The sequence below is a fragment of the Scaptodrosophila lebanonensis genome, unplaced genomic scaffold, assembly GCF_003285725.1.
Source record: "Scaptodrosophila lebanonensis strain 11010-0011.00,11010-0021.00 unplaced genomic scaffold, SlebRS2 tig00000098-arrow-pilon, whole genome shotgun sequence".
NCBI classification, from domain to species: domain Eukaryota; kingdom Metazoa; phylum Arthropoda; class Insecta; order Diptera; family Drosophilidae; genus Scaptodrosophila; species Scaptodrosophila lebanonensis.
In genome coordinates this window covers 1,162,301-1,187,530 of record NW_022060568.1, presented here as the reverse complement: position 1 = coordinate 1,187,530, position 25,230 = coordinate 1,162,301, and the positions used below count along the sequence as shown (strand labels likewise).

General features: G+C 41.3%; 3 protein-coding genes across 4 annotated transcripts in view; 2 read left to right on the top strand and 1 right to left on the bottom strand.

Moving 5' to 3' along the window:
* LOC115628047 (glycine-rich cell wall structural protein) overlaps positions 1–25,230 on the bottom strand; it is a 123,461-nt gene that overhangs the window by 32,982 nt on the left and 65,249 nt on the right. The gene's annotated exons all lie outside the window — the stretch shown is intronic.
* Positions 300–1,022, top strand: LOC115627948 (proteasome subunit alpha type-4-like). Its single transcript, XM_030523840.1, has one exon. The coding sequence runs from the start codon at positions 300–302 to the stop codon at positions 1,020–1,022; it is 723 nt and encodes a 240-aa protein (XP_030379700.1).
* LOC115628050 (venom allergen 3 homolog) lies at positions 13,328–14,295 on the top strand. Its single transcript, XM_030523995.1, has 3 exons — positions 13,328–13,451; positions 13,519–13,919; positions 13,983–14,295. Exons 1-3 carry the CDS (start codon positions 13,332–13,334, stop codon positions 14,230–14,232), a joined length of 771 nt encoding a protein of 256 aa, XP_030379855.1. The 5' UTR covers positions 13,328–13,331; the 3' UTR covers positions 14,233–14,295.

Below are 25,230 nucleotides of genomic sequence, written 5' to 3'. Positions count from 1 at the left end.
GAATCACACATTTTTTAACTGTTGACATTATAAATTTGTAGTGAGCTTTTAATGTTTATATAATATTTTAAAATGAATTATATTTTTTTCTTTCCGCAATCTTGTGTCTATAGGTTTCTTTTTCAAATCTGAAATGTATTTTTTGTGAACGCTAATAAATACATGAGCTTTGCTTTTACAACACTACTGCGGCTACTCTACAACGGCTCCAGTAAACACTGATTGTTATCGATAAGCTCACAGATTTCGACGACATCGACGCTTCGAATTGAACAAATTATCACAATTTAAAAATATAGATGGAATTCTCATACATAGTGGAACGATCTGTGGAGGACGCTAACAGCATTAAGATTGACAACGCATATCGCTTCGTAGCCCAATCCGCTATGTGTGTGGGCATCAAGGCCGAGGACGGCGTTCTCTTAGCCGCTGAACGTGAATTTGTAGGTTCTAGTGTCGCGACTGCACCCCATTCCACATATTCGCAGAAGATTTTTCAGATCAACACTAACGTTGTCTGTGCCTTGGCTGGCTTGTCGTCCGATGCTTTGGCTTTGATAAAGAAGGCTCGCGAGATGGCGCAGATCTACGAAGAGCACGTTAACGAGCCCATGCCGTGCACATCGGTCGCCACCCAGCTGTGTAATGCGAAGCGGACCTACATCGAGGCTGGGGGACTGCATGTTTTCGCTGTCTCTATACTCTATATGGGTTGGGACGCAAGGTACGGCTTTCAGCTGCGTCAGTCCGAGCCTTTTGGATACCACTCGGAATGCATGGCCACGTGCGTGGGCAAGAACTCTAATGTTGTCATCAGCATGCTGCATGAGGAGCTGGCCGGCAAGGAGAAAATCATGCTGGATGAGGCCAAGGATGTGTTAGTCAAGGTGCTTGACAAGACAGCCCCCGATTTCAAGCCAGAGAACTTCGAGGTGGCCACCTTGCAGCGTGTGGGTGGCACTACAGTCTACGAATTGTTCGATGTCGCCGAAGAAGAGGAGCTCGTCCAGCAGACCTAGATAAATAATTGCAGTCGTATATCATCCACACAAATGAATTCCGTGTTATAACAATAAATGCTTTAATCAATATATTTAACAACTTCATTGAAATATTATTATTATATAATATTATTTCAGCTGGATATGACCAATTTAATTGTCTTGTAAGTTGTAAAATCTTTCGTTATCTTATTACAGTGTTTATCCAAATGAGTTCAATATCTACGACTATGAAAAGTTCAGCAAAACCAACAAACCTACAATAGCTTGAAAAAAAAGAAGAAGAAGTTATTGACGAAAATGAAGTGATTCTTAGTTACATAAAATTTTCTTGAATTTCAATTTGATTTACTAAGGAATACTTGGAATACACAACCCTTCCAGCTAGGCAACTAATAGTGCAAGGGCAATAACAGCTTTAAGAAATATAACCTACTATAAATGCCTCACTCAGGGTGTTTTTAAGATTCCTTATAGAAGTAAATAATGGCGTTGATGAAAATTAAATTGTGGGAACTAAGAAGTAAGTTATAGAGCATACAGCAGAAAAAGCATTGCTTCAACAAATACTGGGGTTTTTTTTATTTAAATAATTGAATCAATTTTATAGACAGATCATCGTCGTTAATATAGTAACTGATTTGCGAGGCTGGGGTAGCTAGCGGCTTGATCTGTCCTTTCCTGAAGCAGCAGTAATGGGCTTTTGAAGAAATCAATTTAAAGCCACTTCTAAATCAGCGCTTATCAGCATCAGCACACATATAGGAGTATTTATTCAACTATTGAGTCACTCATTCATTCAGTCAATCGCACCAGCAAACAGTCAGCACAAATATTTGCTTAAAAATTACGCACAAAAATTGCGGAGCATTGGGTGGTGAATGGGGCCTCCTGCTGGAAATGAGGAAATGAGGAATAGCGACAACTTGGCGTTAATTTGTTATTTGATGTGCGTTCTAAGCGCGAGCACTCGCAGCCACACACACACACACACACACAAACAAATAGGGGCACACTCAGTGTGCTGCAGTCAGTCGTTCGTTATACAAACGACGCACATAATGAGCCCCGTGCGGCCAACATGTTAATCCAGTCGAGCAGGCAGGCAGGCAGGCTAGCAGGCTGGAAGGCAGGGATACGCGGGGACAGGAGAACAGGAGGTGGAGGCAGGACACAGGCAAACGGCAAAAGCTCAGCTTTCAACATCATTCAGCAGAGTCACTCGGCTTTCCCATTTCAAAATGTTGTCCCAATGGTGTGTGTGTGTGTCGTTTTGTATACCTCTCCCTTCGCCTCCTGCCTCCTGCCTCCTCCCTTCCACCAAGCCCCTCGAACCTACTCAGCTCAGCTTTTCACCGCTCTGGTGTGTTGTATTTGTTCGTGCGCATTGCGCTTGCAAACGAATTTTTGTGTTTTAATTGCCTGGCATTATTTTAAGCCAACGATGCGGCCTCCTCATCGTCGGCACCGATGGCGTTGTAATACGCGCGCCCTTGGGGCATGCTACAGTTTTTCCCATTTCCACACATTTTTCTTTTCATTTCGTCGTCGTGCACAACATTTCAACTGCAGGCGGGCAGGCCCGGCTGGCAAAAGTGTGGCATAAATCAAGAAGCCGACGCTGACGCCAGAGCTGAAGCTGGAGCTGGAGATGAAGCTGAAGCAGAGCCTGCGCCAGCGCCAGAGTCAGAGATGCCGACGTCGCTGCTGATGACGGGACATAGTCAGTCAATGGGCATTGTGGCCGCTGGTCACATGTGCTGGCAGTTCCAAATCGCATACATTTTTAATGTTGTGAGAGCGATGAGATAAGGAATGGTGCATGGAACTAGGACTGGGATTGGGATCGGGACTGGACCGCGAAGGGGTTACAGGGTTACGGGGTTGACTGGAAACCAGCACGACTCAGACGACAAAGTTACGCCTTGGCAAAAATTGAACATGTATGAAAAGGGGCCGACGGCCTATGATAAAATTTTACGAGCAGCAACAACAACAACATGAACTGGTCACACATACAGACATAGACACACACGCCCACTCATACACAAACGCACACAGCCACTCATACAAGTATACTTGTATGTCTGTATGTGTGGAAGCTAGAATACTACGCTCGTGCGCGTCTTCTTGAATCGCTCTTTGGGGCAAAATAAATTACCATAATTTAAGCGTAATTCAGTGCGAGCCAACAACAACAACAACAACAACAGCAACAAATTGTTAAGCAAGACTGCGGGCCAACGTCCTGTCGTTCTCAAAGCGGGCAATGAGTTTAGTTAAGTGGACATGAAACATGCAGGACCAGCTGGACGAGGGGGAGAAAAGGGGGCAGCAGCAAGGGGCATAGCCTTGGCTTCAACAACGGCTTCAACTTCAGCTACAGTTACTCATGTGTGTGTGTGACATGGCAAAAATGGCCGCCAACGTTTTATTTGAGCGTCTGTGTGTGTGTGTGTATGTTTGATATTTAAGCTTTTGATAAACTGCGATGCTCAGCTTAGCACATAAACATAATATATGTAGTATAAACATACACGCACACACACAGCCTTATATACACGTGCATAAATATCAAATAGAGAGAGAGAGAGCGAGAGAGAGAGCGAGAGAGAGACAAGGCCGAATAAATAAACAGAAGAGTTTATTCAAGTAGGTACGATGCTGGTCTATAATCCAAGCTGGCACAACAGAGAAACGGTTTGGCTACACAACACAACAAAAATAAAAGAATCTTCAATCAAATTAATATGAAATAATAAATTTAGGAACAAAATCCCATATCCTTTTAAAAAAAAAAAAACCACACGTGTCGGGAAAAATTACCCAATTACTTTGCCTGCTCATCTGTCCCATCCGTAAGCTATTATTTGTGTTTATTATTTCCACTTAATTCCAGAAATATAAACTGCTTTCAGGAAAATACGATACGGAAGACTGCAACAGCTAAGACAAACACACCTATAATAGTTCGAAAAAAATTACACATTTCTACAATCAGAAAAGAAACATCCAACTTTCTCAATACACTTAATAATCTTCCTACATTCAGGAGCAGAATATGCATAAAACTCTACAAATGCCGGGCTTGGAAAAGGCTGCAATAAAAAATACTATTCATTGTTGTTGATATTAAATGCAGCACTTGATCTCTTGATCTGATACATATTGAAATTGAAGATTCGAATTGTCATGTTGCGAAATATCAATCAGCCAAAAATCTGTAACGGCGCGCGACTCCTTGAGCATCATAAGTTCCCCTGATTCCGACCCATACATACTTGTATGTATGTACATACTTCATATTCAAAATCAACCATTTCAGATAGGTCGATTTCTTTCTCATGCTGAAATCGACAGCATTACTGTCCCCATTTTAGTGAACAGTTCTGTGTCTGGTGCACTGGTCCTGGTGGTCCTGGTGGTGCTGGTCAGGCAAGTCATGCTGGCAGTGGTCCTGAATCAACGTCAGGGCGCATAAAAAATGTTTACGATTTTCATTTTTGGTCAGCGGTCAACCAAACTAATGCAAATTGATTTAGTTGTCGGCCGAGCAGCAAAACTGAAATGCTTAAGAAAATGTCAAATGGGCAAGCTCGCCTCTTCATGTGTGTGTGTGTGTGTGTGTTGTGTGTGTGTAGTAAAATGTGTAGCTGTAGTGGACTGTGGGGGGGGGGGGGAGGGTAAGGGGAAGGATAGCAACTATCGCACTACTACAAGGCTAATAAAGTTCAATAGCCAGGGCGACGCCTGCGAAATGTGCGCACAGCTCATTTAATGCACATTATCGTGTTTTTCAGCAATGGCACTTTGGCTTTTCTCTTTTCGTTTTTTCATCTTCTATTTTTTATATTTTCATTTGATTTCTTTCTTGAACGTCTGCCAGCAAGAGCCGCAGCGAAGAGCACAAAAATCAACGAAAATGAAAACATTTACAAGCGAGCCTCCCAAAAAAATATGCTCATGTTGTTGTTTTGAGCTGTGGCTCTGATGCCGATGCCGATGCCGATGTCGATGCTGGCGCCTGCAAATTGGTTGCCATGAATCGAATGAATTGAATTCAACCAAATGAAATGTTCCAAAAACAAGTCAAAACGCTTGGTCGGGTCGTTGGTCGTTGATGCCGATGGTTCATGGCTCATGCCTAATGCCTCCTGCCGGCTGCCTGCCAGTCGATGCTGGCCAATGGAGCGAAGGACGACGACGACGACGACTATGACGATGCTGATGATGCTGATGATGATGATGATTATGGGGGCAACGTCAATGCCAGCCGATTACGATGGAGACGGCGACGGCGACGAATTTTATTGTGAATGAAATTGAATTCAATTGTGGAAAATCGAACGCGACTGACGTCGGCAGAGACAGAAGTAGCGGCAACAGCAGCAGCAGCGACGTCAGCAGCGACGTCACAAGCGAAGCGCAATAATTGCGCAACTTATCAACGTCAGGATGGCGACACCAGGCCCAGCAACTGCACCAGCAGCAGCAAAACAAAAAAAAAAAAAAAAAAAAAAAAAAAAAAAAACAGGAGCAGGAGCAGGAGCAGAAGAAATTGGAGGCACACATACATACATACACACATATAGAAGGCGAGTGCCCTGAGCACTCAATCAGGTGTTGACCATTAGGTAATGCCAATGAAATTGCCTAAATGTCAAAAGGAATAACAATATAAGGTGATTGGCATCGCGAAAGTTATCGCAACAGGAGGAGGAAACGTTTAGCGAAAGAATATATGGGATGGCCACTAAGGGTAATCATTTAAATCAATAAAAATATAACAATTCCTTTTCAATATAATTTACAACTGAACTGTAGGTTTTCATGAAATTGAAGTGCTTGTACAATAATATACAAGTTTATTTAATTGTATTTTTAGCACTTACTATAATTTTTTGGCTCCAAAGCGAGCAAAATAAATCATTTATATTAAACCCCTTATTCCTTAGGGTGTGTGACTGAGCTTAGGTTGCGAGGATCTAGTGCAATAAAAGTAAGGAAAGGATCCCCGATGAGGATAGAGAAATCGCTAATTTCCTCTTCTTAATCTAGGAAATATAAAAAATTAAATCGTAGCAATGAACCCTTACAAAAAAGAAAGGATTACCTCGGATCGAAGCAGCGGCTAATGAGCTAATGGGCCGCCTTATAAATAGGCTGCCATTCAGTTATAAGTCTTTTAAGAGGTCTATTTGAACTATTTGTATATGTCAACCCCTTTTCAATAACATCTGAAAATGTATTGCTTAAGAAATGGAACTACCGCACGAAGCGATGAAAAAGCATTACAACAAATAGAACTTATTGTAATGGCTACACAGTTTTGAAAATACTTTAGAAAGAAATACTAATATTTTTGATAAAATAGAAAAACTTTTAGAGGAAATATAAAAATATCGCTTATTTGCTGCTGGAGGTAACAATTATACATACAATTTCTGTCACACATAAAGGCTCAGCTTTAATTATTATTATGATTTGTTTTTTGTTTTTGCAGCAGTGTTAAGAAAAAACTGTGTAATGAGCGTGGATCTGTGCGCCTCTACGTGCAGGACACGTTAATTAAGGTTAAAGGCGTTCGTCTGCGTTATCTGCATTGCCATCGTCATCGCCATCGCCATCTGGGGACTGTCTGTCTGTCTGTCTGTTTGTCTGTTTGTCTGCCTGTCATTTTGTTGTTGCTGCTGCCATTGCCATTTCTCGTGCTCATTTGCTTTGCACAAAAGGCTTACCTTACCGGAAGCATTGCCAACATGTTTGTCACAATGACTCGCTAGCTGTTGTTCAAGCCTGATTGTTCACGTTGATGCTCTTGTTGTTCTTGTTGTTTTTGTTGTTTTTGCTTTTGTCAGCAGACAGTAGGAACACCTTAACCCCAGCATGGCGACAGTACCCCCCAACAAGCCAGCTGACAAGCCCACTTTACAAGTCATTTTACACATTTCTTTGACTTTTTCATTTCTGCTACCCATCTAAGTACTCATGTGCTCGCATGTGTGCATGTGTGTGTGGGTGTGTGCATCTATGTGTGTATGTGTATGCCTGGCGACGTGACTCAGTCGGCATTTTTTTGTCTAGCAGGTGGGCATTGTTGCAGAGCTCTAATGTATGTTGGCGGGTGGGTGTTGGGGAGGAGGTGTTCATTAGAAAAACGCTTAATTAGCGCAACATTTTATTTTCCCACTTCCTACTTGGCTCGACTGTAACTGTACGAGCTACCCTCGCGCACTCTCCTCCTTTAATCGCGTCAATTGTCACGCCAGAGCGCATATGACCATGTGGCCGCCTAATGGATTCGGTTGTAAAGATTCGGTTGCCCAGGTTCGAGTTGAGTTGAGTCGCGTCGAGTCGAGTGCTGTCACGGTCGTTGGGTAAAATTTTTTATTTTTATTTTTGCTTTTAATTTTTGTTTTATTTTTTATTATTATTTTTCTTGCCTTGCATTTCATTTGCCTTTCTGCGAACGCTGCGCATTTCCGTTTCATTTATTACTCGGCCAACTGGGCAGTAAGCGAAGAGCAACAGAACGAGAGAGAGAGAGAGAGAGAGAGAGATGGAGATAAAGTGTGAAGAAAGGGGAGAACAGGGTGCTCATAAGAATAAGAAACAAGGCAAATGCGAGCTGGAAACATCATTACTCAATTTCCTCTTCTACAGCAAGCACTCTGCAATCATCCGCTCCACGAACCCATCCCACCCACCAAAGAGAGCCCTCCCGCCCACAATCAGTCATTCATGCGCTTCAGCTAGCGCTCATTTGAGCGTCCTTGCTGCTGTTCGTCCTTTCCTGTGGCCAGTGGCCAGTGGCCTGTTGCCTTGGCCGCTCGCTCTTGCGAAAAGTGTCGCCCGAATTTGCTGCAATTAATTTCCATGCCAACAACTCGATTTATATTCGTCTCTTTTGCGTTCGCTACATTTCACTTTTTCCTTCCATTTTCGTTTTTCCTATTTTGCCAACACTTATTTAGAGAGCTACCCAGCCAGAGACAGCCAGCCAGCCAGCCAGAGACAGCCAGCCAGCTCCTTTTTCAAGAGGTGTGTTGTCACATGCTTTTTTGCCTGATTGCTTTAATTAATTCCTTAAGCGCGTTATGTGTGTGCACTAAGTGGTCTTTTGTTTCTATATTTTCGACCGAATTAATTGCAATTATGCTGCATACTCGTATTTATGTATGATTAGACGGGAATTGTGAGCGACCATGCGTCACTTGAAACCACAATTAAGCCTGGATTATCATAATGATGACGATGATGATGATGCCGTCCACTGCTGTTGAAACTTTTGCCTGGAAAGTTCGGTGTCAGCTGCGTATGGCAAACGAAAAATATGCCGCTTCCCTCTCGCCAGCCCACAACAAACATGATTCGAAAGTGGAAAGTGGCTGACAAAAGTTTGCCAAAGGTTGCCATAGCCATAGCCTCAATTATACGAGTATGCCGCCCCACTCACCAGCTCTGGCAGCAGTTAAAGAATCCTTTGGCTGCTCCCTGTGCTCGCAACTTTTCGATAAGCATTTAATTGCAGGTGAGTTCGGTCAACACTCAGCCGGAGGGCGAAGCCTTTCCCAAATTATTGCAATGGCTTATGCAACCCGGCCAAACAATTTACAGGGCCATTAAACACATATACGCTCGTAAATATTGTATTAATAATAAGAGAAGAAAACCTCGACATTTTAATATTTGTCTGGCAAATTGCAAAAAGGATATTGCAAAGAGACAGTCAAGAGAATGTTAATAAAAATGGAACGCTGGGGGACAGCTTTTATCCAGGTTGCAAGTAAATTGTTTCCTCGAGGGTAAAGAATCACAGACGTTATTTATTAAAGCAGTCACACTAAGAAGCTTACGAGAGTAATACATATCTACGCTGACAAAGAAGCACGTAATAGCGTTGCAAGGTATCCACAAGTTGTCGTTATTCCCTAAATTGTGATAATAACTTGAAAATAAATCTGCCGATTTGTGCTCTCGATTCCTTCTTATTCATGAGAATTGGAAATAAAATAAGCAAATGAAGAATATACGAAAACAAAATGCAAATTCAAGAATGTGTTTCTCTTTTGAAATGAATTACGATTGCATTTGGGATTAATTCCCAGAATTAATTGTTACTTGAACTAGCAACACAATACCGTTTTGCAAACGTGCTGAAGGACGACACGACATAACATTGTCCTTAATCCCCCCAATTATGAATACTATGCGAGCTCGCACAAAATCGATTCGTCAATTTCCCGCTCAACAGCTTAAGTAATTAATCATTGCGGCAAATTATTTGCCACCAATTAATCAGACATAAAATGCTGGCAGAATGGCAAAGCTAGGGCTGAAGCAACAACTTGTTACTGACATAAACAAATTAAAAAACAATAAACAAATTCTGCATTGGCCCGTGGGGCGAGGGGAAATGCTAGAACCAACTGAGCTGAGAAAGGGCTCACATATTTTCTGGCTCCCTTTAATCGCATAATTGTGAGTTATCTGTGCGAGCTCACGAAGAGTAGGAGGGGGGAGGGGGGAGCAGATTATAACTTGCAGTGCACTTTTATTCCCCGGATGTCAAATTAATGTGCTCATACAGAGCAGAGGAGTACATCAAATTGTAAGGCAATCTCGAAATGGCTTCCAACTTAACATGCTAATTAACTGACGAAGCAAATCGCGACTGCCAGACAGGACTCAAAGGGAGAGTGGTTGCTCGGAGCGGAGTAGGGGGTGGGGGGTGGGTGGTGGGGGTCGTAGGTGCCTTCCTCTTTCTTGGGTTAATATGTTTTTTAGGGGAGTGCTTGGAATTATTATTGCTTGTGTTTGGGCTGCTGCCGCTGCCTCGGCTGCAAATGAAATGTTTCGTCGACTCGCTGCCAAAACAGTTCCAACTTAATGACATGCTAAGAGGCGAGCACACACACGCACACACACACACGCATACAGTCGCACACGCAGTGACACAGCAAACAAACACAGCGGACAAACAAATGAAGGAACAAACAAACACACAAACAAACAAACAAACAAACAAACATTGGCGCAATTTTGCTGCAATATCAAAAAGTTTTTCCAAGCTCTCGAGCCTCTGCCGGCGCTGTAATTTGCATTTGTAATCAAAAAGTTTCGCATAAACTTTGTTTTATGCTCATTTTCCTGCTCGAAAACTTACATACACTCGCTCAGATATAATCATGGGTGTGCGTGCCTTACACTCGTATGTGAGGGCATGCGTGTGGCAGAGTGTATGGTGTGTCTGTGTGTGTGTGTGTGTGTGGGTTTGTTGATGAAAGACGCAGGTTGTTAAGAAATTAGACGAGCAGCAGACTTTTCGTCGACGCTTTAATCTGCCGACGTTGGCTGAAATTTCCCACCAAACTTCAAAAATGTCGCACACATTTCGAAAATATTTGGCAGACAACGTCACAGCAATTTTGTTTGTCGAAATATTTGTGCAGAAATTGCATTTATTGCGGACGTGGTCGGAGCAACTTAAGCCAACTCAGCTCTTATATAAATCTATCAACATGGTTAGGTTACAGGAATAATAAATAATACCTAACCATACACTGCCAACAGATAGATAGAATGTAGCCGGAGAAAATTTAAGAAAAAGGCTCATCAGTATTTGATGAGCAAACAAACATTGCAAATGAATTGCGATTTCTCCCTTTTGTCACATATTTTGTAAATCTTAGAAAGAAAAAGTCCACTTCTTTCTCCCATCAGGCAAATTATTGGATCAATAAGTTAACAATGCCACTTCACTTAACCTAAAGCTGATATTTGTTGCTCGATTTAGGCTCATTATTCTTGAACATTTTTTACCAAATATTCCCATCACAATTGCGAATGCCAAACTGCTTATAAAGTTGTCAAGGACCGATCTGAAAAATTGGCAATACCTAACCACTTCAGGATACAAGCACACAAGCTTTAGGATTAATAGCTTTGCATCTATCTATCAAATTAATGTGCAATCTATTGAAGATATTCCTAACTAATGCTGTCCATATTTGGTGTCATCAGAAAGGAATATTTCTAAAAATGTCTATCCTTTGGGACACACTTTGCATGTATGAATGTACGTTTATTTAAAGCGCGAAAGCAAATATGCATATGCGACACATTTTCAATTGCATTTGACATTTATAATGCAATTCATCATCTCTTTGGTGGCGAAGGTGCGGGAATCTCTGACACTTCTGGCAACCACATAATCATCCATGTTTTTTCCAATGTTCCGAACGCCCCAATCAACTTAGATATTGTTGTTGTTGTCTATACCACATGGGTCTCCACTCACACATGCTCGTGCCCGAACATACAAACCGATACATGCATAGGCACGTTTGTATATGTAAATATATGTATGTACCATATAGTATGCATATATATTTGTTTTGCCATAAATTTGCATTAGAACTTCATTTGCATATTTTCCTTGGGACGCACACACACATTTGAATAAAATAACAATAGCAACAACAATTGCAACAACAGTAGTTGTAGCGCTCAAAAAAAAAACTAAATAAATAAATAAGAAGAAAAGTCCTGACTAAGGCCATGTTGAAAAGTCGAAGCACAACAATGTTGCTTATCCTTCCATTTCCATATCCTCGGGATTCTAGTTCTTTTGCTTGACGACCAAGAAGTGTGCTGCTAATTTGTCAACAAATTGTTAAATGCAACTAAGTGAGACTTCACCAACTTCGAGTCCTAGAGAAGAGTCCGTAAAATAAACAACAGTCCGATGAGAAGGGCAACAACAACTTAAGGAGACATGTGCCCCCCACACTTCCCCTTTCTGGCTTTCTTGCCCGGAGTTGTTGCAGCAGACTTGATAAATTGAATATTGAGACGAGAGCCGACAGTCGATAGTCGAGAGAGTTGCCAGCAGCAGTCAATCAAATAGAAACACCACCCCCCCCCCCCTCCCACCCATGCCCCCATTTAACAATATAGCATTGAACCCAAGGTTGAAAAAATTCAATGTCTCATTGCCTTCATAAGCGGGCGGCAACAAGTCGATGGGGCAGAGCCCAAATACTCTCGCTCAACTTTACAGCCGTCAAATTGGTAAAGTGGCACATAAAAGCGTCTTCGGATCATGTGTCTCGCCCCTCCGTCCCTCCCTCCACCCCTTCTTAGGACATCCCCATATCCCAGACCAGCCCACCCTTTCAAGTGGAGGAACAGGGTCGCAGCTGCATGCAAATTTTTGTCGCACTTCCGTTCCACACTGTCGTCGGCAAAGCCGAGAATTTTGGTTTTATGTGCGTGCCGTTTGTCATAAATTTAACAGCAAATAAATATTTGATCTCTGCAGCTGATGGAAACGTTGTGCAGTGCAGGCCAAATGCTCTCAGATTGGCTTTACGATTCCATGCTAATTTTAAGCTTTTAAATTTAATGACTCGCTGGTAATGGTGACAAGCGTCTCTCGTAATTCAAATACTATACAAAGAAAGAAACAAGCCGCCTGAATACTTACACTTATGCCGCATTGTTATGGAACGAGTGTGCTACTCTCCGAGATATATTTTTGTATTTGACGAACAGTCATTTATTTAGTTACAAATGACCCCAATGCATGACATTGAATGTGCTTTCCAAAGAACTGTTGTTAATGGTAAGGAAGTTGGAAACTTTAAAGAGTTTTAAAAATTTGAACACATATAGTACTTTTTGTAATCTCTTGGCAGCTACCAAAAGTCTGTTAACAGCTTGCCGAGAAGCTATATATTTCTTTCGCCACTTAAATCGTCAGCTACGACTGTTTGGAGGCATATTAAGCGATAAGTCTGAGCTGAATTGGACATCAAACCCGTCAGGCTTATTGTGAAACAGAAGCGTAGTTGAAAATAGCGGATGTTTAAAAAGCAACACACACTCTCTCTGCCTCAATCTTCAAAAGAATAAGCTCATTTAGACAATGATTAAGGCTTCGATATGGACCTATTCTATTAAGTATTGTGAACTAAGTCTTGTATGAAAATTGTTGAAATAAACTCAATAATAATTAATTGTAAGAGGTAATTATACAAGTAGTATTTCATTTGCATGTAAAGAATTTTCACTCTACTCTGCAGTCATGCAAATTGTTTGAAGCGCTTTACTTTATTTTCGTACTTCACTTTAATTCTCTCATGGCACGTTGCACGTGAAGATCGTGCAACTAATCTCACTCACGCTGGTGCTGTTTATGGCTCGAGTGCGGCACGCACTGATAGTCGAGCACGATTACCAGATATGGCACAAATATCTAAAACCGCTATACTATAAAGGGAGGTGCGGCTAGGCCGATCTCAACAGAGTTTCTGCAGTAAGAGTATGCGCATCATTCTGACAATCACTTTGGTGCTGTTGCTGGACAGTTGCCAGGCCCAGGACTACTGCAATGCGAAGCTCTGTCCCAACAAACGGAAGCACATTGCCTGCAAGAATAAGGGAGTTAGTTGGCGATAAACTTGAATATAGCTGCTCTGCTGATCCGCTTCTCCTTGTTTACTTCATGTAGAGCTTTGCCAGCACTTGCCCGGAGGACGCCAAACTGCTGTCCATTGATGCCGATAACCAAAACCTTTTGCTGCAACTCCACAATAACTTGCGTCACAAGCTTGCCGGTGGTTATGGCAAAGTGCGGCTGACAGCCTGCCGCATGGCCACCATGCAGTGGAGTCCGGAACTGGCGCGCTTGGCCGAACTGAATGTGAAACAATGCGAAATGGCCCACGATGGTTGTCGCGGCACAGCGCGATTCCAGTATGCCGGTCAGAACATCTACCAGGCCAGGTACTCGAGAGGCCCGTTCCCCAAAGTAGACAACCTTCTACGAACTGGCTTCCAGAACTGGGTATCGGAGGAGTCCAAAACCGAAAAGGACCAATTGAAGAGCTATCCCAGATACAACAGTGGGCCGTAAGTCCATTCCATAAGTTCTTGCAGTATTGGTACTTTTAAGATTCTAATCCATCCGGGTAGGGCAATTGGACATTTCACGGTTATTGCCAACGAGCGAAATGTGGCCGTAGGCTGTGCGTTGGCCAAATATAGAAAGGGGTCCTGGACAACTTTCCTGATGACCTGCAACTATGCAGTCACCAATATGGTGGACTATCCTGTCTACTCAGACTGCAAGAAACCTGCCACTAAATGCAAAACTGGCACAAATCCCAACTATAGTGCACTTTGTAGTGTACGCGAGAAGGTCGACTACAATTTCCAGGACTAGGTCAGAAGCTTTTTTCCTAGCCTAGCAATAAAACAAGCACTTATCCACTTCATACAGCTGTAACTATGCATGGTTTTAAATGACAGACCGGTCGACTGGGATTTCCGTTAATAGCTTAAATATCAATCGATCCTACACTTCTAATACCACAAACAACTTCTTAGAGTCTATCTTGAAAATCCATTTAATCACCAGTCCCGCAAAGGCCTTCCATTTAAATGCGGAAATCTAAATCGCCGAACATGTTTGGTTTCCACAGCAATTGCCTTTCATCTGAAGTATTGCCTGTGCCAATTTCGTGGCCGGTTAGCCACACTGTCATCGTGTGAAGCTCCACTGCCTCAGCTGTGAGATTGTGGTTGCGGGCGGCCCATTGGGCTCGTAGCTCGGGCCTCGGTTTTGGTGGTCGGCTTTGCCGGGTCCATAATTTCTGGCATTGAAGGATGCCATGAGAGGACAGACATACGGGTATGCGTTCATGCACTCGTCCAACAGAATCAATGTACATTTTAGTTAATTAAAAGACAATAAAATATGCAAGTGACATATGAAAACTGAGCACAAAGGCCCCAGCCAGCAGCCAGGAGCTAGGAGCCAGGAGCCAGCAGCGAACAGCAGGCTGAAAACCACAACCGTCAGCTCCAATCTCAGTCTCCGTCTCAGTCACAGCCTTATCCTATTGGGGGGCTGCCGTAGGCCCCTCAGTGCCTCCACAGAGTTCTGCAAATGGCAAGCAATGCAATTTTCATTTACCAAATGAAGTTTGATGTGCCAAAGTCAAAGTCAAGTATGCTAAAAAGTACGGAAACGAATTCAGACAACTGGCAGACAGGAATATTCAGCGTCAAATATGAGCATTCAGTGAAAGAAAAATATGTTTTGGTTCGAATAAAGTTTTGCAATAATAAGGATATAGGTGTTTTACCTATTCATTCCAAGTATGTTTAACTAGCTTAGCCTGTTTCAATTGAAGTACAGGATACTTGTATATATAAATACTCCATTAAAACATAGGAACGAATTTTTTAACAGTTATCAAATATTGATTTACGAGCCTATAATGCTTGAAAATTCAATATAAAGAGCCTCAACCGTTAAAGAAGAAATATGGATATTCTGTATTCAATACAAAACTATACTTCAAGATGAACGGGCATTTTGAAGAGAGCTGCTCCGGAAGTTGGGACTAATGAAGATTGCCAGCAAATAATTTGCACACGAGTTTGTCAGAAATACACAATCTCAATCATTTGCAATAAAGATTCTATAATGACAATAACGCAATAAGGCCCTATTGGCTTCAAAGCCAATTTGTGAAATGTGATGAAGTGGCGGCTTAATTATTTGTCTGTCTGACCGTAACTTTAGAACTTTTTGGGAATGAAATATGCTACACACACTCACATACATAAAAAGAAATAAGAACAGTCGTAATTTATTATTTTTGTTTTTAATTTAATTGAAATTTAAATCATTATTGTATTTGTATTTAAAAGCAGTAGCTTCCTACTTAAAACTTGAACTTTGATGGAGAAAAGAAATCGTTTATTCAACTGTCTGGCATGTGTTTTCTTGGGCATTTCAAATACAGGTGCAGATTTGTATACAGATCTAGATTTGTATCCAGATCCAGATTTGTTTCTAAAAAAAAAAGTATTCAACTGCCTGGCATGTGTTTTCTTGGGCACTTTAAATATTAAATTAAATTTAAATTTAAATATCCAGATTCAGATTTGTATACAGATCCAGATTTGTTTCTAAAAAAAAGGTATCCTTCTAATTAAAACTTGAACTTTGGCGGAGAAAAGAAATCGTTTATGCTACTGCCTGGCATGTGTTTTCTTGGGCATTTCAAATACAGGTGCAGATTTGTATACAGATCCAGATTTGTTTCTAAAAAAAAGGTATCCTTCTAATTAAAACTTGAACTTTGGTTGAGAACAGAAATCGTGAATGCAACTGCCTGGCCTGTGTTTTCTTAAGCGCTTTAAAAACGGATCCAATAAAAGAGTTGTGTCGCATGTCAAATCATATTTATTCAAAATTTTTTTTCGAGTGTAACCCATGTGGGTGCTTGCTGTGTGTGTGTGTCTGTGTGTGTGTGTGTGTGTTTGTGAGAAAGTGCGGCTTCATGCAATATGCACAAGTGCATTGGCGGCTGCGGCTGTGGCTGTGGTTTGGGCCGTGGCACAAAGTGCAGCTGCATAAAGCCACCTCTCCCCAGCTCTCTTTCCCCACCCCTCTCTCTCTCTCTCTCTCTCTCTCTCTATCTTGCTCTCTCAGTCGCATCTACCATTCTGGATCTTTTGCCGGGGTTCTGGGGCATCGACACGAACGTCGGCATTGGCCTCGGCTAACCGCAGGCAACTTAATTAATCGCATTTTCGCTGCCCTGCCCCCAAGATGGCGAGACGGGGGGCAGTTTAATTTATTTATTATTTTTTTACAGCATGCAGCAGCAACTTCATCATCAACAACAACAACAACAGCAAGATCCGATACGCAGCATGCGGCTCTTTAAAGTGCAATCATTTTCAAGCGCTACTTACACGCCCCTTTAATTTTATTACAATTTGCTGTCGCATGTGACAGCTGGTGGTTGTTGTTGTTGCTGTTGTTTTGCTCTTGTTAGCGGAGGCCTTAACAGGCAGAAAGCTTTTAAGAGTCAGCTGGCATCTCGCTAGCTGTGGCTGCCATGTGGTGCTCATGGCTTATTGTTGTTGTTGCTGTTGTTGTTGTTGTTGTTTGATGGGTCGACCATTTTTAATGTTAAAGTGGCGAACATTTTAATGCCGGCCATTTGAAGGGGCGACCAACTTTAGCGAACCTGCACTTAAACAATCTTTAATACACAATACGCAGCACACACCATAAGCTCATTCATTCATTTATTCAATCATTTATTCATTCATTCATTCATTCAATCATTCATTCATTCAGTCGCAGTGGGACCGACACATACAAAAATGTTGCCAATTATGCAAGGGGCTGCAAAAAAAAAATATAAATACGATATGACAGAAATGGCCAAAAGTTTTCGATACGTAGCACAACCACCCGAAATGAAAAAGGGAGCGAGAAAACCTTAACAAAACCTCAACCATGCGCGACCCTTGTCTGTGGTGAACAACAGCAGCAATAACAACAACAGCAACAACACCAACAACGGCAAAAAAGGCAACAACATTGACAGGCCAACAAAGCAAAAAGGCATAAATATTGTTCTTTCATTTTTGGCATTTTTTTCTCATATTTTTTTCCTCTTCATTTCGACTCGGCCTGTTACCAAAATAAATATGGGGAAAAAAAACAATACAAATAAAAAAATAAATAAATAATATAAAAAACTGCCCCTGCCTCTGCGCCACGAAAAAGAAGTCTGGGACGGGAAACCCCACACGCACATATATTTCTTTTATTGCGAGAGACAGCTTAATATATTTGCATAAATTTAAGTGTCTATTAATGTTTTTGTTAAACGGCACAAATATAGAAAATTTAATCAATTTTTGCCGCCTTCTCCCCAAATGCCACACCAGCCACAGGCCAGCAGCCGTAAGACTTCAATAAAATAATGTGCAAATACTAAAGTTTAGTTTAGTTTTCGGATTCGAGTATATACAAGTATGCACATACTTGTATATTCGATATAAATCGTATGTGATAGGAACAGATCTATGCGGTAATTGATTTAATTATTTTTAAGATTTTTTATGTACAAAATAGTTCTCTTGAACATCCAGTAGTATTATATACAGACAAAAGTACAAAGTATATGTATTTGCAGTTATCCTTCAGACAGCTTTTAATGTGTCTGCTATGGATTAGATTAACATTTATGGTTATGCTGGTAATTGGCGCACACACACAAACACACACACACACACACACACACACCGGCATTCAAATTAAACGTCTGAATGCATTTTTCTAGCCGTAACCGCTGAACACCGACATCGTCGCCTCAAACCAACTAGGCCAAGCGAAAACTCCTTTTCGACAGCAGTGCCGAGAAGCAGTTGCGCCCAAAGCAAAGAGTTAACCATTTGGAAACATTTTAATAACTACTTTGTATTCACATACCATTTTGTTCATGAACCGGCGAATCTGTAGCAAGTTTACCGCCGCACAACCTACTTTTTCATTGCGGTCGGAAATCGACACAAAACGTTCCGTTTTCTGCCTCGTCTTCAATGAATTACTCGTAAGCGAAAGCAAAAGTTCCAAGTCCCCATCTCCATCTACAGCCACAGCCACAGCCACATCCACATCCGCTACGAACTAAAGGCTACACTGGCCACTGTGGCAGCAAATGGTGAAGGTGGTGCCGAAGTGCTGCCAAGCTGAAGGGGAAGGGAAGGGGAGGGAAGGGGGCTAACGAGAGGGAGAACCAGGAGCAGAAGCAGAAGCATTGGCAGCCGCCTGGGTGCGATGTCGGACAACGCGGGGCAATTATTGTAAGCGGCTTTCATCGTGCAATGATTACACTCATAGCAGAAATGGCGCGCAAGAAGAGGAAAGCGTAGAATGGCGTTGGAACAAAAAAAGCAAGAAGAATCGCCATCTTCGGAATGCCGAAGAGCAGATACTCTAGGTATTGAGTTTGCTTACTATATAGTAGAAGGCAGGCAGGCAGGCAGGCAGGTTATGTGGACATCAACAATGTCAGTTCAAAGCACCAGCAAAACTTATAGAATACATTCTTTAGTTAGTTTTATTGTTCAAGCAATCGCGATTTGTGGCAAATTTAAGATATATACTAGTACTATGTAGTGTTATGTTATTTACATTTTCTTGCAATCTAAATAATGCCTCAATGCAGATACTTGCACATCTAGTTCCAAATTATGGAAGTATTTGATGTTTTCAAACATCAATTTAATGAATACTGAATGGTTGTTTTTTTATAGTTTGTTTGGCAAATAAATCAAATAAACTTGTATTGCAATTTTCAACTTATTTTCAATCCGCTTGTATGGAATACAACTCAATTAAGCTGCTATATAGACATATAAGCTGACTGTGAAGCTAATTACTCTTCTCCTATTGGTGTTGCTTTTTGGTAAGCATTTCATGCATTACATTAAGGCCTAAATACCCTTTCCCAGGGTGTAGAAAGAAATGTGCGATGCCAGCGGCGAAGGCGGTCGCGAAAGCGTCTGTTCAAGGAATGGATAGCGCAACATTTCTATAAACGCATTTGCCATGGTATTGTTGTTCTTGTTGCTGCTATTTCTGTTACTGCTGTTGTTGTTGTTGTTGTTGCTGTTGGAGTGGGTGGGTGTAGCTGTGGCTATTGCTGCGGCCATTGCCGAGCCTGCTCTGGTTCTGGTTCTTGTCTTGCTGTCCATGTCCATGTTTGTTGGCCTAATTAGTGTTGTGCATTTTTATGGCATAATTTTCGGCGTTGTAAGCGTTTTGGCGCCATAAAAATGTACGACATGGAAATATTACATTAAAATTTATGAAGCTGCTGCGCTGCCGCCATCATCACTAGGGGCCAGACGGCAAGGACTGTTCAGCAAACCAAAAAGGCAACATTACACAATGCTTGGCAACGAGTCCCAGACCAAGTATAGTATGTATACTTGTAAGATAGAGCAGAATGGAAAAATATATACCTACGTACATACATGCTTGGATTCCATATAAATAATAATAGACTGTGTCCAATCAGTGGGGCTTACCTGCAACAAAATGAAGAGAATGGAAAATTTGTATCAATTGAATGCACATAATGAAGATGTTATCAAAATATAGTATAATTTATGTATAGTATGTACATCGTACAACTATTGTTATGTGAACTCTGCGAACTCAGGAACAATATCAGTTTGGCAAGTCATTCTATAAAACGCTATTCTATAAATCGACCCAGTCTTTAAAATATGCTGTACCCTTATTTATACCCTTCACTGAAACACTCAGAAAGAAAAATGGCAGACTCACATTATAGGCCATATGTGATCAGCATAACAAATCGCAATGTTCGCCTGCCTGCTCCACCTTTTCTCTTAGTATTGAAATATCAGATCGCTTTATCAAAAACCTGTCGTTCAAAGACCTAATTTAAGACTTGATTATTTCTTAAGATATGGTAGCCAATGTGCAAGTTGAATTGAGTGCTGTACTCATAATATAGGCAGGTAGCTACAAGTATGTTCTCAAATCAAGTACGAAAAGTGTCAACAGTTCTGGTTTTCAAAAACAATCTTTTACAGAAGAATCTTTCACACATAAGACCGTTTGTTCATGCCACAAAATATTCAATTATATAGTAGACAGAGGCAAGTTTCGTTCTATTTCTGTTCACTTAAGCGCAATGAGTGTGCGAGTATTGCGTTAGAGAACTTTTAAGAATTTTAATTCTCATTATCACCTTTACATAATATTTTCCAGCTCCGCCTATAAAAATTATAGCATGTTTCTAATTATATTATATTATTGTTTTCCAAACAAGACAGATTGCAATATCAAATGTTTGACGCAACTTTTCTTACCCACAATATGCCATCGATTAGAACATACCTCCCATACAAGGTGTGTTCCAAAGTAAACAGGACTTTTAAAAAAACAGAACAAATAGTTTTTTCGGCAAAATTGATGAGACGGATTCTGAGCAATTTTTGGTCGTCAGTCAATTTGTGCGGAGCAAACCGTGCACACACCTTTCGTAAGCCCAAATGTTCGGTCAAAATGCGATAAATCGATGTTTTGGAGATGTTCAATTCCATTTCCATCAATTTCAATGATGATTTCGGCTGATTTTTTATGAATTCACGCACAGTTTCGATGGAATTTTCGGTGATCACGAATTTTGATTGGCCCACATGTTGATCGTCATTTATGTCCTCACGACCACTTTGAAAACGTTCAAACCACTCGTGCACTCTGCTACGGGATAGGCAATCATCGCCACAAACTTGTTCCATCAATTGAAATGTTTCAGTAATAGTTTTACCAATTTTAAAACAAAATTTAATGGTGCCTCTTTGTTCGAAGCTCATTTTCGCACCGATAACACAAACATACTGACACTCAAAAGTCAATAACTGCACTTCCAATCGATGAAATGTCATGAAATTCTCACTGGACAATCGATAAAGATAGCAGATTCTAACGCACCAGTCGACATACAGATAGCGCCACCAGGGGGCGCTAGATTCAAAGAGTCCTGTTTACTTTGGAAAATACCTTGTAAGTACTATGAAGAAAAGCTGTCCTCACCCATTCCCAAATAAATATGATTTTGTTAGACCGCAAATATTGTCTATGATTCAACACTTCACTACTATTTTATGACTCTGAATAATTGTACTTTTTCAATTGAACATATTGGTTTCACATTCCTCTTGTTTGTACGGCATTGTTCGTATACAGGTATATTCGAAATGCTCTAAATATTAAAGCCAATCCACAGTGTGTTTACTTTTAATATTGGTTTTGAATAATTCCCCCATAAAATGCATGACAGCCACATGCGAATAGGCCCGCAATTGTTGCAGCTCCCACTTCTACTTTCAAATCCATTGCCATTTTTTTTTTGCCAATGCGAAATTTGGCATTGCCCCCTTCAACCCCCCCCCCCCCCCCCCTTCTCTCTCTCTCTCTCTGCCAATAAAATACATTGAAGTACCCGGCCCTCCACCACACTCCGAGTCCCCTCGTTGAGCTCGTTTGCGGTCGTTTGTGCAATCATCAAAACAACATTTCAATATAAATTCGATATAAATTGTTAGACTTTATTTGCTGCATCGCTGTGCAGAGAATGCCGCCAGCTGTGGCGGGTCTGTGGGGCCCGGCACAGCACACTTGTAATCGCAGTCGATATCTTTTGCATTTCAATAGTTCATATATCTTGTGGCAGCATTGAAATAAAAATGCATTTCATGAGCGAAACATGACTTGCCTCAATTTATTTTACTTTGCCACATTTAACGACTTCACACGGCTGCCCCGGGCGGTCCGCTGAGCCGCAAGAAATTCTGGCAAGGTCTGAGCCGCTGCGTTGACTTTGGGGCACACACACACACACACACACACACACACACACACACACACAAACACATACACACTCACCTTCACACACTCACCAACATAATGGTGTTAGACCACAATGAGCTCAATTTACGCCGATGATTGGCGGCGACTGGGCGTGGAAGGGGAAGAAGGGGAGGGGATCGGGCCACAGTTTCGTGTTAGCCGAAAAAGTTTCTTGTTTGCATTTGCCTACCAACGTCGTCAGCGTCGTCTTCGTAGTCGTTAGGGGCTGCGTTTAAGTAGCACTGCCAGACGCTGCTGCTGCTGCTTCTTCAGCCTCTGCTGCCGCTGCTGCTGCTGCTGCTGCTGCTACTGTTGCTGCCACCATCGCGTGCAGACAGCCATAGCAGATGCCCCTCCCCCCTCCCCACCGCACCAACTCAGCCCCGCTACCCAACACTGCTCTAGCCAAAGTCGTCTCAGCCGTTTCAGTCTGGTGGAAAAGTCGTAGACATGAAAATTGCGCCGTACACGAAATCGGCCAGACTAAGAGACCCCTTCAGACCCCCTCCACCCTCCTGAACCGCGCCTCTCTCCTCTCTAAAAGTCATGTGTAGCCGTGCTCGACGCCGCAACAAAAACTACATCGAGAAATAAGTACAAATAAAAATCAACGACTATATATAGTATGTTGCCGCCTGCTAGTTTTCCGTATAGTTTCCCGCAGATTCCAATGGCATGGAGTATGGAGTATGGAGCATGGGGCATGGGGCATGGAGCACAGTTGCCATTGCATGCCGTTGGCCTGGCCCAAGTTTACTTGTTACACGTAACAAGCGCATTCGCAATGACTTTTTGGTAACTTTACGGCCAGGCTGACAGGCAGTTTAATTGTGATTTGTGCGGTTCCAACTTGCTGGCAACTTTTTCGGCTCAGATCTGCCACCTCGTATATACGTATATATACGTAATTGTTAATAATAATCGGTAGACGACTTAAGCCCCAGACTATTGGCAGACTAAAAAAGTTGCAAGGCAAAATAAATTACTCGCCCGAACATATTTCAATGTGAGGTTAGCATTTCAATCTGATATACACTGGTCGGCACAATTATTTTGACGAGAAGAAAATCATACATTTTTGTCAATAACTGGTTATTGGTTTAAGATATCAAAGGAAACTTTTTTTCTCAATTCCATATTGGTATTACAAACTTAAAAATAATTCAAAGGATATATTTTTATAAGAACTTTTAAAATTATAAATCAAGGTAATTTTCATGGGTTGGCATAAGTATTTTGACAATGGATATTAACAAAAAAAACAAAGCTTAATACTAAACAAAACATAAGAAATTGATGGTAGATTAATAAAATGTATACCCGCCTTTGGCTTCGATAACTTTTTGAAGACGTCTTGGAACTGAGTCCACTAAATTTTGAAGGACCTCTAATGGTATCTCTTTCCAAAGAAAAGTGACTTCGGAAATAGTTTCTTCTTCGGTTTTATGCAAAGACGCATTTCTTTTACGTTTTACAAGAGACCACACATTCTCAATAACGTTTAAGTCCGGACTTTGTGGTGGCCAATCCAGAGTAGTAACACCAACATCGGTTAAAAATGCTCTTATCATTTTGCTTTTGTGGCATGGGGCGTTATCCTGTTGCAGGATAAATGATTCTCCAATCAGCCTGTCACCGGAAGGGAATGCGTTTTCGTTAAGGGTACTCAAATATTGTTGCTGGTTCATTGAGCCGGTTATGGGAACGAAATCACCTAACCCATTGTACGCAATGCATCCCCAGAACATGACTGAGCCTCCGCCATGGCTCACTTTTTGACATACGGGGATATTTTTTTGTCTTTGAAACTGTGGGAGCCTTACAAAAATCTTTGTTTTTGATGAATTATATTCAAAGGAGCTTTCATCTGTCCATAGAACGCTTCTCCAAAACTCTTTTGGCTTATGCAGATGCTCCTTTGCAAAAGCCAATCTTTTGAGCTTGTTCACCTTTGATATGTAAGGTATGTCCTTCGCTTTGTATGTCTTAAAATCTTCTTCTTTTAGGCGTCGCCGAACAGTACGCTCACTGATTGGAGTCTTGGTCGACTTATTCCATTGATCTGCAGCAGCTTGCGGCTTTAAATGAATATTTTTTTTAAATTCCCGCAATAGGACTCGATCTTCAATGGGTGTTGTTTTGCGGTTAGCACCTGATCTAGGCAAGTTTTTGACGTCATTGTGGGTCTTATATTTGTTAATTTGATAGTGGACTGTTTGCCGCGACAAATTATATTCATTTGCAATGTCTTTTGGTGCTACGCCGGCATTAAACTTCGCCACTATTGAGGCTCTAACAACATAACTTAATTCTGTCTTTTTTACCATTGTATCGATTACTTTTGAATCAAATTTTAATGAAAATAATGTAAAAAGGTCAACAAAAATTGTTACACCAAAGTTATTTTAGTATCACTTGATAAAACGTACGCGAAAACGGCGACAAGGTTTGGTCAAAATACTTATGCCGTGCCTGAATCCGCAGTCAACTCACATTGTCATTTGTAGAAAAAAGGTGTGAAGAGTAATAGACAAAATATTTTGCCTACATATTGTTGTTGCTATGAACTCAATATCCCGTATGAAAATTGTACCGTTATTCCTTGAAACTAAAAGCAACCAGCACCGATAGTCGTGAGTACAGTTCGTCAAAATAATTGTGCCGACCAGTGTATATAAGATGAAGAATTATGCAGTCTTAAGGATTTTATACGTTTATAATAGCAGCATTCAGAAAAAGACGAAAGACAAAAACAAAAGCCAAAAGCATTTTTCTCTGGTGGAGATATCTTTTGTAAATAGTACATGTTTTAGCAATTTTCTAAAAAGTAAAAGCATTTCTATACACTCTTTCATTATATACTCGTATATACTTGTATGTGTAGTAAATATAATTGTGTGGATGCTGTAAATAGGGAAATCAAAACAAAGGTATCTGATCAAATTTGGCTTCTGC